This window comes from Crocuta crocuta, unplaced genomic scaffold (assembly GCF_008692635.1).
Source record: "Crocuta crocuta isolate KB4526 unplaced genomic scaffold, BGI_CrCroc_1.0 scaffold278, whole genome shotgun sequence".
Taxonomy (NCBI): Eukaryota; Metazoa; Chordata; class Mammalia; order Carnivora; family Hyaenidae; genus Crocuta; species Crocuta crocuta.
This window is the reverse complement of record NW_027532173.1, coordinates 875,554-888,531: the sequence shown is the minus strand read 5'-3', so window position 1 is coordinate 888,531 and position 12,978 is coordinate 875,554. Positions and strand designations below refer to the sequence as shown.

Genomic DNA, 12,978 nt, shown 5'->3' with positions numbered 1-12,978 from the left:
TTCCTTTGAAGGAGCCTTAAGAATGCTCTCATTAGTAGCTCATTTATCCTCAGAAAGAGAGCTGTGAAGTAGGAGGAACAGTACTGTACCCCACGGCCAGCGGGCTCAGCAGCAGCAGGTGCCAGAACTCCATCAGAAGCTGTAAGCTTCCTTGTGCTACTTTTGAAAACAGAGAAGGGAGAGCTTGCTTTGACACGGTGTGGTTTCTTTCCTCTTCTTTCCTCCTCACACACTGGCCCAGGCTGTGCTTTACCCGGTAGCTTTCCTTCTAGTTCCTCCTAACCGTGGAATTAGCATAGGTAGAGTTACTGCAGTGTGTTAGCATTTGTCTTGCTCGTTGTCATCGTCGTTGCTGTTGCTAAAATAGAAACTTGGATAGAAGACCTAGCTGGCTCGTTGCTGCAGGAGGCTTTGTGACACCGTGGAATGCATTGGTCTGCTAGGAACTGCACTGAATCGTGTTCTTGCCTCTAGTGAGTTTTGATACTGAGGAAGAACGATAAAGATTTCACAGGAATAAAGACCTCAAATATTACACTTGTCTTTGTGCTACTAAGTGATTTTTTACTTATCACCCCAACAGGCTATATATACAGTGTTTTTCTACTGCTTTCATCATAAAAATATTTGGCCATCTTCTCTGTGTGGTGCCAGGAACTGGAGTAAGAACCTTCTGTATTATTTCAATCACATTATACCTATTTAAGGATTAAAAATATCCTCTTATCTGTTAATCTCCAACTTGTAATATTTCTTCCATCCATTCTTTCAACTAAGAATTTTTTAGTAAGTCATCACGTGCCAGGCATAGTGAGTGCAGGTGCAGAGGATAAAGCATAAAGAAAAATCCCTTTCCTACTGTCACAGTTTTTAGTTCAGCAGAGGTTACAGACAGCTGTGCATGTAATTACAGAAAATGTGATGGGTATGTGCTGTGATCTGTGCCCTGGGGGGGCCAGCAAAGCAGGGCAGGTGGGGGATGAGCACAGAGAGCACTTGATGTCTAACCTGGGCTTGGTGAATCTAGAAGAGCTTCCTGAACGGAGTGACATCTAAGCTAAACCTGAAGGAAGCTTTAAGTCTTACCTGAGCAGAAGGTAGGTTGCCCTTCTAAAGAGTGGGGCGAGAGTATCTTTAACCATATTTCACTTAAACGCTTTGTTCAATAAAATTGTTCCTAAGCTGTGCCTAACAAGCTGAGAGATTTGGTTCTGAGCATGTAATATAAGATTAATTTTTGGGTATCTGGTAGCATTCATCATGTTTGGTTTATGGCCATCTTCATGTGAATTGCTAATGATGAAAATTTGCAAAGTAGTGAATACGATGAAAAAAGAAGCAGCTGGGTGTTCAAGATATTCATTATCAAATGAATTACGTTTTTATCAAAGTCAAATTACGTTTTTAATATTTATAATCCTAACCTTTTTCAAACAAAAAAAGTAAAGAGAAAAAGGTTGTGGTTAGACTTTTACTGCCTGATATTTCAGTGTTTTCTTCACGGACCACAGTCTCTGGCCACAGCAGGTTGCTTTATAAAGAATTGTTATATTGGTGGAGTGTTTGGTAGATTTTTCTAGGTGGCATAAGACCAGTTACATCTAAAATTTGTACTGAGACTATTGGCATAATTTAGACATGGTAACTTCTGTATGGATTGATGCCTTTTCCTATGCAGAATAAACTGCATCCAGTCTCAGGAGCTGTTCTTTTTGGCTTGTGTGATACAGCTCTGCATCAAAAGATTGCCAAAGGATTTTTATCTGATTTTTCATTTGTTTGGGGTTTTCTTTTATTTTTCAACTGTTTTCCATGTTGGGGCACCTGGGTGGCTCAGTCAGTTAAGCGGCCGACGTCAGCTCAGGTCACGATCTTGCAGTTTGTGGGTTTGGGCCCAGTGTCGGGCTCTATGCTGACAGCTCAGAGCCTGGAACCTGCTTTGGATTCTGTGTCTCCGTCTCTCTCTGCCTCTCCCCCTCTAGTGTTCTGTCTCTTATTCTCAAAAATAAACATTAAAAAAAATTTAAACTGTGTTCCATGTTAGTTTTCTGTTACTGAGTGAACTTGCGTGTCTTTAGGAGTTCTGTCCTGCCTGGAGGTGATCCACATGGTTTCTCCTCATGTTGTTCTGTGATATTTCTTCAGTAAATCTTGCTTCGCAACTTCTCTTTTAAGACTTAATAGTCGGCTTTGTAATGTGTGAAATGCTTTCCACCTGCAACAGAAATGTGTGTGACTCAGAGATGAATTTCTGGGCAAAAAAAGTGCCTGGAAAGCATTTTCATTTCTGCTTAACTGTTTTTGGTTGGGACTGGGCATGGCACATTACATATTTTATATGAATTTTAGTAGAATTGTTGGTGTTGAATCTAGGGGAGGATTATTTACAAAAACTTTTTTTCCCTCAGAGTCTAGGTGATTATGAAAAGAAAAATACTGTTGACTACAGTTTCCATTTACTTGAATCCCTGTTCGTTGGTAGATCCAGTTGTGGGTGGCAGATGGGGAAAGAAGTCAGCTCAGCTTAATGACATATTGACTTTATTGTGTGCCTGCCATTCTTTCCTTTCACTGTTTTAACTTCAGGAGATTTATCCCTGATTGTAATATGCCTCACAGCTTTCAAGGGAAAATCTCCATCATCTCTTCTTATCTGTGAAGTACAAAGTTCCACGGACTATCAGATTTCATTGAGCTTTGACCAGAATTCAACATGAATTGTGGTTAACAAGAAGTTAGTTTAATTTAATTTTACTTTCTTTAAATTGTGTTCATTTTATCTTTCTCCTTTTTGACATTGCCCTAAAAACAAAGCAAAGCAAAACAAAACAGAATATCCTGGTGGTGTATAGCATGGGTGGAGAGACTTAAAAGGCAGATTGTTGGGTTGGGTGTGGGGGTAAGCAGTATTATTTATCTTGGGACTTACAGGGGAAAGGATGCTACTCATTGAGGAAGGAAGGTGTTATTTTCTTGGAGGGGGGGGGTTAAGGTGGAAAAGATGTATTGGGGAGATTTGGGATTTAGGAGGCTCCCAGCTTGACCTTACTTAGAGCCCAATTTTTGCTCTGTGCTTTCTGTGTCTCTGTCATTTACCCAGCTACTGAGTAAGTGTGACTCACTGAAAGTTGGGACTTTGTCATGTTTCAGAAGTGTTAAGATCTTCAAGAAGGTGGATGAATGGCTTGGATGCCAAAAAGCCAAGAAGAACCATGTAGCAAGGGTAAAGAACCACCCAAGAAGGCACTCTTGGCTGCTGCCCAGAGCCTGGTGCATGGCAACTTCGTTTTCACTGAAAAGACTGTTGAGAAAGAGGGACATATTCTTAGGGTGATCCTTTTCTTCATTTCACATGACTTCGTGTAGAATGGATTCATAGCTAATGACTGTATACATTCCATTATTTATACACCTTAATTTCTTTATCCACTCCCCTTTTAGAATTCTAGGTTGTACCCATGCTTAGGATTTTTCATTTTTGTTCTTTGGTTTTGTTTACTTCTGTCTTTCTCATTATAAGTATTTTCTTAGTGGCAGTAAAATTGGTGTATAATATTATACGACTTCATGTATACCACGTTATTATATAACAGTTATATGGGATACAAAATAATTACCACCAAAAGTCTAATTACCACCTGTCAACATACAATTGACCCCCTTTACACATTTCACCTACCCTCTAACTCCTTTCTCCTCTGGTAACCATCAATCTGTTCTCTGTATCTTTGAGCTTGTGGTGGTATTCTTTTGTTTGCTTGTTTGTTTCAGATTCCACATATGAGCAAAATCATACAGTACTTGTCTTTCTCTGTCTGATTTATTTCACTTAGCATCATATACTCCAAGTCCGTCCATGTTGTCACAGATGGCAAGATTTTGTTCTTATTTTTGGCTGCGTAGTAACCCATTGTCTATTTATACTACCTCTTCTTTATCCATTTATCTATTGATGGACATTTAGGTTTTTTCTGTATCTTATTGTAAATAATGCTGCAGCAAACCTATAGCAGTGTACCTACCTTTTCAAATTGGTGTTTTTGTTTTGTTTGGATAAATACCCAGAAGTGGAAAAGCTGAATCATATGGTAGATCAATTCTTAATTTTTGAGAAATCTCTGTACTGTTTTCCATAGTGGCTGCACCAGTATACATTCCCACCATCTGTGTACAATGTCATATCCTCGCTAATACTTGCTATCTTGTCCTTTTGATAATAGTCATTTTTATTGCTGTAAGGTAGTATCTCATTGTAGTTTTGAATTGCAATGATTACTGTTGTTGCACATCTTTTCATGTGTCTGTTGACCATCTTTATGTCTTCTTTGAAAAAAAAGGTCTATTCAGATCTTCTGCCTATTTTAAATTTTTTTTTAATGTCAAGTTGTAAACGTTCTTCATTTTGCATGTTAACCCCTTACTGGGGTTATCTTTTCCCATTCAGTAGGTTGCCTTTTCATTTTGTTGATGGTTTTCCTTGCTGTGCAGAAACTTTTTAGTTTAATGTAGTCCCATTTGTTCATGTTTGCTTTTGTTTCAGTTGCCTTTGGAGTCAGATCTACAAGCACATCACTGAGGTTGATGTCAAGGAGCTTACTGCATAAGTTTTTCTGTAAGAATTTGATGTTTTCAAGTCTTCTATTCACATGTTTAATCCATTTTTATTTAATTTTTGTGTATAGTGTAAGATAGCAGTCTAGTTTTATTCTTTTGCTTGTGGCTGACAAGTTTTTCCAGCACCATTTATTGGAGAGACATCTTTTCTCCATTGTATGTTCTTGACTCCTTTGTCCCAAATTAATCGTATATATGAGAGTTTATTTGGGGGGTCTTAGTTCCATGCCTTTGGCCCATGTGTCTTTTTTGTGCTAGTATGATATTGTTTTGATGACTATAGCTTTTACGATGATTGAAAATAGGAAGCATGATACCTCCAGGTTTGTTCTTCTTTCTCAAGATTGCTTTGACCATTCGAGATCTTTTATGGTTCCATACAAATTTTAGGATTATTTTTTCTAGTTCTGTGAAAAATGCCATCAGAATTCCGATAGGAATTGCAATGAATCTATAAATTGCTTTGGTTATATGGACATTTTAACAATACTAATTCTTCCATCCATGATCATGGAATATATTCCCATTTATTAGTGTCTTCATATCTATAAATGGTGTCTTAACAGTTTTTAGTATTCAGGTTTTTCACCTCCTTGGTTAAAATTTTTTTCTAGGTACATATTTTATTCTTTTTGATGCAAGTGTAGATGAAATTGCTTTCTTAATTTCTCTTTCTAGCAGTTCATCATTAGTGTGTAGAAACACCACACATTTCTATATATTGATTTTGCGTTCTATAACTTTATTAAATGTATTTATTAGTTCTAACAGCTTATTGATGAAAATCCTTTAGGATTTTCTGTCATATCATGTCATCTACAAATAGTGACAGTTTTATGTTTTCCTTTTTGGTTCTTATTACTTCTGACTTTTATTTCTTTGTCTTGCCTAATTGCTCTTGCCTATAACGCTAGAAGTGCTATACTGAATAAAAGTGGTGAGGGGGCACCTGGGTGGCTCAGTCAATAAAACAACCAACTGCGGCTCAGGTCACGATCTCATGGTTCATGAGTTCGAGCCCCCAGTCAGCCTGTGTGCTGACAGCTCAAGCCTAGAGTCTGCTTCAGATTATTTGTCTCCCCCTCTCTCTCTGCCCCTCCCCTGCTCATGCTCTGTCTCTCTGTCTCTCAGAAATAAACAAACATTAAAAAAAAATTTTTTTTTAAGTGGTGAGAATGGGCCTTGTTGTTCTTGATCTTAGAAGAATAGCTTTTTGGTTTTTCCCATTGAGAATGATATTAGCTGTAGGTTTGTCAATATGCTCTTTATTATGTTGAGGTACATTCTCTTTATACCCACTTGAATGAGAGTTTTTATCATAAATGGATGTTGAATTTTGTCAAATCCTTTTTTGAACCCTGTCTCTTTTTTTCTTGATGAGGCTGGCTAAACGTTTATCAATTTTGTTGATCTTTTCAAAGAACTAGCTTAGTTTCACTGATCTTTTCTGTTGTCTTAGTTTCTATTTCATTTGTTTCTGCTCTGATCTTTATTATTTCCTTCCTTCTACTAACTGTAAGCTTTATTTGTTGTTCTTTTTCTACTTGCTTTAGGTGTGATGTTAGATTGTTTTTGTTTGTTTTTTTTCTCGGTTCTTGAGGTAGTCCTGTGTAGCTGCGAACTTCCCTGTCAGCACTACTTTTGCTCCATCCATAGTTTTTGGTATATCCTATTTCTGTTTATATTTCTCTTTAGGTAATTTTTTATTTCTCCTTTTATTTTTTTCATTGACTCATTGGATGTTTAGTAGCATGTTGTTTAACCTCTGTGTTTTTGTGGTTTTGCTCATTTTCTTCTTTATACATTGGAAAAGATGCTTGATGATTTAAAAATTTGAGTTTGTTGAGACTTGTTTGTAGTCTTAACATATGAGCGTTCCTGAAGACTGGTCCATATGTACTTGAGAAGACTGTGTATTCTGCCTCTTTTGGATGGAATGTTCTATAGATATTTATTAAGCTCATCTAGTTTGATGTATCATTTAAGGCTAGTGTTTCTGTATTGATTTCCTGTCTGGATGATCTAACCATTGGTAGGAGTGAGGAGTTGTAGTCCCCTGTTCCTATTATTGTATTGATATCATTTTCTCCCTTTAGGTCTGTTAATACTTGTTTTATATATATTGGTGCTCCTATGTTGGATGCATATATATTTATAAATATTATATATTCCTGTTGGATTGACCCCTTTTTCATTATGTGGGCCTTTGTCTTTCATTACAGTATTTGTTTTAAAGTCTGTTTTTTTGATGGAAGTTTAACTACATCGGCTTTCATTTCCATTTTTGAAAACTGGAATGTCTTTCTCTATCCCTTCACTTTCAGCCTGCATAGTCCTCACTTCTGTAGTTATTTTTTACGTATCATATAGATAGGTCTTTTTGTTTTTGTTTTTAATCCATTCAGCCATTCTGTCTTTTGATTGGAATATTTAGTATTTTCACATTTAAACTAATTAATTATTGATAGGTGTATACTTATTGCCATTTTGTTTATTGTTTTTAGGTTATTTTTGTAATTCTCCTTTGCACCTTCTTTTCTTACTGTCTGCCCTTATGATGAATTTCTTTAGTGTTAGGTTTGGACCCCTTTCTCTTTGTTTTCTGGCTGTTCTGTAGTTCCCTGATTCCTTTCTTTTTCTCTCTTTTCCTGTGGTTTGATGGCTTTCTGTAGTGTTATGTTTAAATTTTTTTCTCATTTTTTGGTATGTATTTATTAAAAGTTTTTGCTGTGTGATTACCATGAAGTTCTCATATAACAACCTTTGTATAGAATGGTTCATTTTAAGTTGATAGGAACCTAAATTTGAATGCATTCAGAAAGTTTATATATATTTTTTTGGAGAGAAAGAGAGTGAGCACAAGCAGGGGAGAAGTAGAGGAAGAGTGAGAGAGAATCTTAAGCAAGCTCTACTCCAAGCACAGAGCCTAACATGGAGCTTAATCTGTGAGATCATGACCTAGAGTTGGACACTAACCAACTGAACCACCCAGGTGGCCCTGAAAAATATGTCTTATATATATGTGCACATACATAGTCATTTACTTAGAGCAAGCTTTATAAATAATTGATCCATTGTCTTTTCTATATATTTACCTTTTCCAGTGAGGTTTTTACTTTGATATATTTTTTTATTGCTGATTAGTGTCATTTCTTTTCAGCCTAAAGAAGTCCCTTTAACATTTTTTGTATGTCTAGTTTAGTGGTGATGAACTTTTACTTTTTGTTTACCTAGAAAACTCTTAATCTCCCCTTTAATTCTGAATGATAACTGCATTGAGTAGAGAATTTCTTAGTTGGAATTTTTTTCCTTTCAAAAGCACTTTGAATATGTCATGCCACTTCCTTACCCCAGCAAAATTTTTGCTGAAAAATCTGCTGAAAGCCTTATGGGGTTTTCCTTGTACTTAATGAGTAGTTTATTCTTGCTGCTTTTGAGATTTCTCTCTATCTTTAACTCTTCCCCCGTCCCCCTCCCCAGTCAATGAAAGTGTGAAAGGGCAACTTCATTGAGGTCCCAGGGCCTTGGGGCTCAGGCAGGAGACTACCCTGTGGGCAAAGGAAGAGCCAGTGGAGGGACCTTGTTTTACCCTTTTTTGGGGGGCGGGGGTGGAATATGTTGGTGTGGCCACACTTCTTGTGGCAATTGACAGCACAGGGGAGCAGGTAAACAAAGCATTGGAAGCACATCATCTTGTTGCAGTTGTATTTCTGGGCCAGCTGGGAGAGGGAAGGCTTAATGATGTCACCCCTCAGGTGAAGCACCAAGTTCAGGATGGATTCTTTCTGGATATTGTAGTCTGACAAAGTGTGGTTATTCTCTAGCTATTTGCTACCAAAAGTCAGATGCTGTTGGTCAGGTGAGATACCCTCCTCATCTTTGATTTTGACCTTGACATTCTCAGTCATGTCACTGGACTCATCCTCAAGGGCAGTGGTCTTGCCTATCAGGGTCTGTATCCCTCTGTCCACAAGGCCACTAACCCTTAGCCACTTGGCCACTTCATTGAAGAGAGTCTTTTTTACCATTTTAACTATAATGTGTCTTGATGTGGATCTCTTTGAGTTCGTCTCTCATGGAACTCTCTGAGCTTCATTGATCTGAATTTTTGTTCCCTTCTTCAGATTAGGGAGATTTTCAGACATTATTTTTTCAAATAGTTTTCGGGCCCCTTCTATCTTTTCTCCTTCTGGGTCCCCTATAATGCAAATGTTATTCCACTTGATGTTGTCACAAAGGTCCTTTAAGATATCTTCTCTCACAAAAACTTCTTTTTGCTGCACTATTTAGGTGAATTCCATTGTTTGGTATTTCAGCTTGCTAGTCTGTTCTTCTGCTTTATCAGTCTGCTATTGAACCCCTCTAGGGTATGTTTCAGTTTAGGTATTATTCTTCAGCTTTGTAATTTCTGCATGATACTTTGTTATATCTTCTGTCTCATTTGAAGTTCTCACTGCATTCTTCCATTCTGAGGCCTTTTCTTGTTCTTTCATTTGGAGCATATTCCTCTATTCCTCTGTCTCCTCATTTTGCTTGACTCTCTGTGTTTGTTTCTACATATTAGGTAAGTTAGCTGCCTCTCCCAGAAGGAGTGCCCTTCTTTAGGAGATATCCCATGGGACTCAGAAACAATATCCCTCCTGGCCACTTGCACCAGGAACTCGGGGTGGGGGGCGTTCCCCTGTATGAGTTACATGTGCCTGCCTTCTGTGGTGGGATGACAGCTGTGGCCCAGGAGTGTGGGGGGATGTTGCCCACCCCAGCTGCATTGTGCTCCTGTGGCGCTGAGGTGGGCAGGGCTCTTACCTGGCCTGGCTGTGGTATGGAGGTAGGCAGGGCACTTAGCAGTTGGGCACCCTCCAGTGACAACGTGATGCCCACCAAAATGATGCCCACCAACATCGACACCAACAAGTTAGAATAAGACTTGAAAAGTGACTCCTACCCATGGCTATATCCTGAAGGGTTCGAATCAAGTTCCTGTCTCTCTGACAGACTCTTGAAGATGAGTAAGTTGGTGTCCATCACGTATGATCCAGGTACTTTTCAAACTGGTGTCTTTTACCTGGGTCCCAGAGCAAGGAAGTCTCTTATCAGTTCCCTACAGTTTTCCTACATGTAATGCCCGTTAGTTTTTAATGGCATTTGGGGGGCTCATCTCTCCAGTGCCTGATGTAGCTCCCTCACTTCTTTGGGAAAAGTTTTGTATCTTTGAGATTCTTCCCGACTGTGTATCACCACACCTGAGCTTAGTTGCTGTTTTGTATTGTTGAGGCAAGACTTTGTCTCTTCTTCTTCTTATTTCAGTGCTGCTCTTTCATCCTTTGTTGTGGGGGCTCTGATTCATCTGGTTATCAGGTCTTTTTTCAGAGGAAATTATTTCATACGTACTTCACAATTTGTTGTGACCATGAGGAGAAGTGCGCTTGGGATCTTCTATGCCACCATATTGAACCCCTCTCACCTGTAAGTAGTTCTGTAGTGGACAGCTTTGTTAAAGATTGGATTTTCTCTCTCTTGATTTCATTTGAGAGACTAATGAGCAGTAAGAATAAACTGTTATAGTTAACTCTTCCAGATACCTGGAACACTGAGGACATGTTTGGATAGGGAATGAGCTTGAATATTGAAAACTAAGGAGTGAAAAGTAGTTTGAGGAGAAAAGCTGACTGTGCTTCTGGGAAGCACAAAATGTTCTACATACACATTGGCAGTGAGAGAAATACATAATACAAACCCAACTTGTATGGGTGTTTAATTTTTTTTTATTCTGAGAGAAGAGAAATAATTATGGATGTTATGTCTTCTTCTAAATTACTTCAGAGCAGGGATTCTTAATCTGGTTTCTATAGATGAGCTTTTGAGGATTCTTGAACATCTTGAAATTGTATGCAAAATTATGGTGTGGGTGTGCATGCTGTGTAGATGCTCCCGTGCATTTATTTGGAAAAGGGGGCCATTTATTTTTATTGAATTCTCAGTGGATTTATGAACCAGAAAAATAGAGAGGCGAGGGGCAGAACTTTTGCGAGTTCCAAATGACGTGTGCATTTTTCAGAAGGAAACATGCATGTAGATCATTAGTGTGATGGCGACTTCTGCCTTCTATTTCCTTTTGACCGCCCCCGGCCGGCCTTTTCTTGTTATTAGAATTTTGATCTAAGAGGACATGTTTTGCTCTTTTACTTGTTTGTTCAGTGAATGCTGGATGCTGAGCCAATCAGTCTTTTCTTTGACCAATTTTTTTTTTTTGACAAATCTGTTTTTAGTGCTGAGCAGCTAGAAAAGAAACATTAAGGACATGATGCATTTTTGTTCCATTTCTATATGCGGAAGGCCTCACCATCAGATGGAAGCTGGATAGATTTTTATGGAATGTACTGCAGTAATTAATCTTCATTAGGACTGTTGCCATGGCCTTGTAAATTAAAATTTATGATAAGGGGGAAAGTCTCTGGCATAATGTATTTGAACACCAGAGTGCCTATACTTAGGGATAGGAGTTTTTTTGGGTTTTTTTTTTAATGGTCCCAAGCTTATTTATTATTAGCTTACTACTCCTTAGGACAAAGTCCAGGCTACATTTATTGATATGAATGCAGAAGGAGAGCTTTGTACAAAAGGGACACAACGTGGACACTCAAGTGCTGACTCTTGGCTTTCCAACGTAATCTGGCAGCGTGTTATAAAAAGAAACTCCAGGGTTTCTGTGGGACTGAACATTCACTGTTTCCCATCTCAGGCCTCAGCTTCCTCAGAGCTATATTAGTCAGCAGTTTCACTTGATTTCTTTCCTTTGCATTTCAAAAAAGAGAGAGAAAAGCAAGAATTTGAAAAGCGTGCACAGACACCGTGGCAAAGGGAGTGTGCTTTCTTCAGTCTACACCTCGTCCTGGCTTTTGTTAGATGTCCGAATAGGCTTGTGCGGTGATGGTGATCTGTTTTAGGATGTCACACAGCCCTAACTGTACATGAGAAAATGCAGCTGCTCCAGACGGTAAGCGCTCTGCCACAAGCCAGCCTTCATGGCGCTTTCTGGTTGCAGGCTCTTTGCTAGGGTCAGGCTTACCGAACCCTAGTGTTCAGCTTGCCATTTTATCACTTAATAATTGGGCCCCTTGCCCCAGTTTCCTTGTCCCTGTGTTTCTGCAGAGCCTGCATTCACCAGGCAGGAAGCTGACAGATTTCCCAGCAGGTCTCTTTCTTCCGTGGTGCCTTGGCCACAGTCACGGAACAGTGCTTGGAACATTCTTGAGGCTTGGAGTAGGGGTTCTGACTGCAGCATCCTTGCAGCCCAGGGAGTATGGTTTCCAGGTTACAGAGGACGTTCTGATCTCTTTTTATGGGAGGTAATTCACACATCATTTATTTAAAGAACGCTGTTTAACAACGAGCAGTCTTCCTGTTCACGGCAAGTACTACTGANCTTTTTCCTGCCATGTTTTTTTTTTTTTTTTTTTTTTTTTTTTTTTTTTTTTGTAATGTATCATTTGTCCTGTCCCTTCCCACTTGTGTAAGTCTGGCTAAAGCTTCCTACGGGTCAGAGAGTTTAAAAAAAAAAAAAATCAAGTGGTGTAAGACCTAGTACTTTCCTCGACATGGAAAAAGAATATATCAGTGAATTAGTCTCTTTCCTTCTGCCTTTCTGTTATAATACGTAGGAACTTAAACTGAGTCAGCTCCTGGCAGGATGGTCTCAGAGGCATCTGTATCTCAAAAATAGTTGCTCTAGCAGGTGTAAAATAAGAATTACACGAACTTCTGTGGATGAAGAGACTGAACGCCTTGCCCACATACACCACTGCATATAATTTGGGAACGTTGATCTTTGTGCCATATTGTCAACGAACTTTGCAACATGGAAGAAGTAGCTTTGTGAAATTAAGTCTGTATGAGAATAGCAGGCTAATTGGTCCTGTGAGAAAACTGGCTTTTGGAATCAGACCTGAGTTTGAATCTTACTTCCTTTTATAAATTTTGGACAATGGACAAGGTACTTAATCTCTGTGACCCTCAATTTTCTTCACCAGTCAGATGAATATAGTTCTTACCTTGCAAGGTTATTGTGAAAATCTAATGAAGGTTAAAAGAAAGAGTATGATACATCATAGGGCCACTAATATATGATAATCCTTTTAATTACTAAAAGCAGAACTGTGATAGGAATTTTTAAATGAGTGTGTTATTTACAAGAATAAAACTTAATGTCCTCTGGGATACCTGCTTTCCATTTATTCCTCATCAGAGTCATTCATTACGATGTGGCAGGCCTTTTATTTAAAACAGTCTATAAAAATATCCTACAGACTTAACTGAAATGATGCATAATATAGTGATGAAAATGTCAAAGTGTCATGTATTCTG

The 12,978-nt window shown here is 38.5% G+C and overlaps 2 protein-coding genes across 2 annotated transcripts in view; one reads left to right on the top strand and one right to left on the bottom strand.

Moving 5' to 3' along the window:
* The window catches only part of DDX10 (DEAD-box helicase 10), a 287,390-nt gene that overhangs the window by 252,109 nt on the left and 22,303 nt on the right, over positions 1-12,978 (top strand). The gene's annotated exons all lie outside the window — the stretch shown is intronic.
* On the bottom strand, positions 50-8,642 carry LOC144242486 (ubiquitin-ribosomal protein eL40 fusion protein-like). Its single transcript, XM_077777457.1, has 3 exons — positions 8,483-8,642; positions 8,204-8,395; positions 50-156 (listed from the first exon to the last, which is right to left on the bottom strand). The coding sequence occupies exons 1-3, from the start codon at positions 8,640-8,642 to the stop codon at positions 50-52; spliced, it is 459 nt and encodes a 152-aa protein (XP_077633583.1).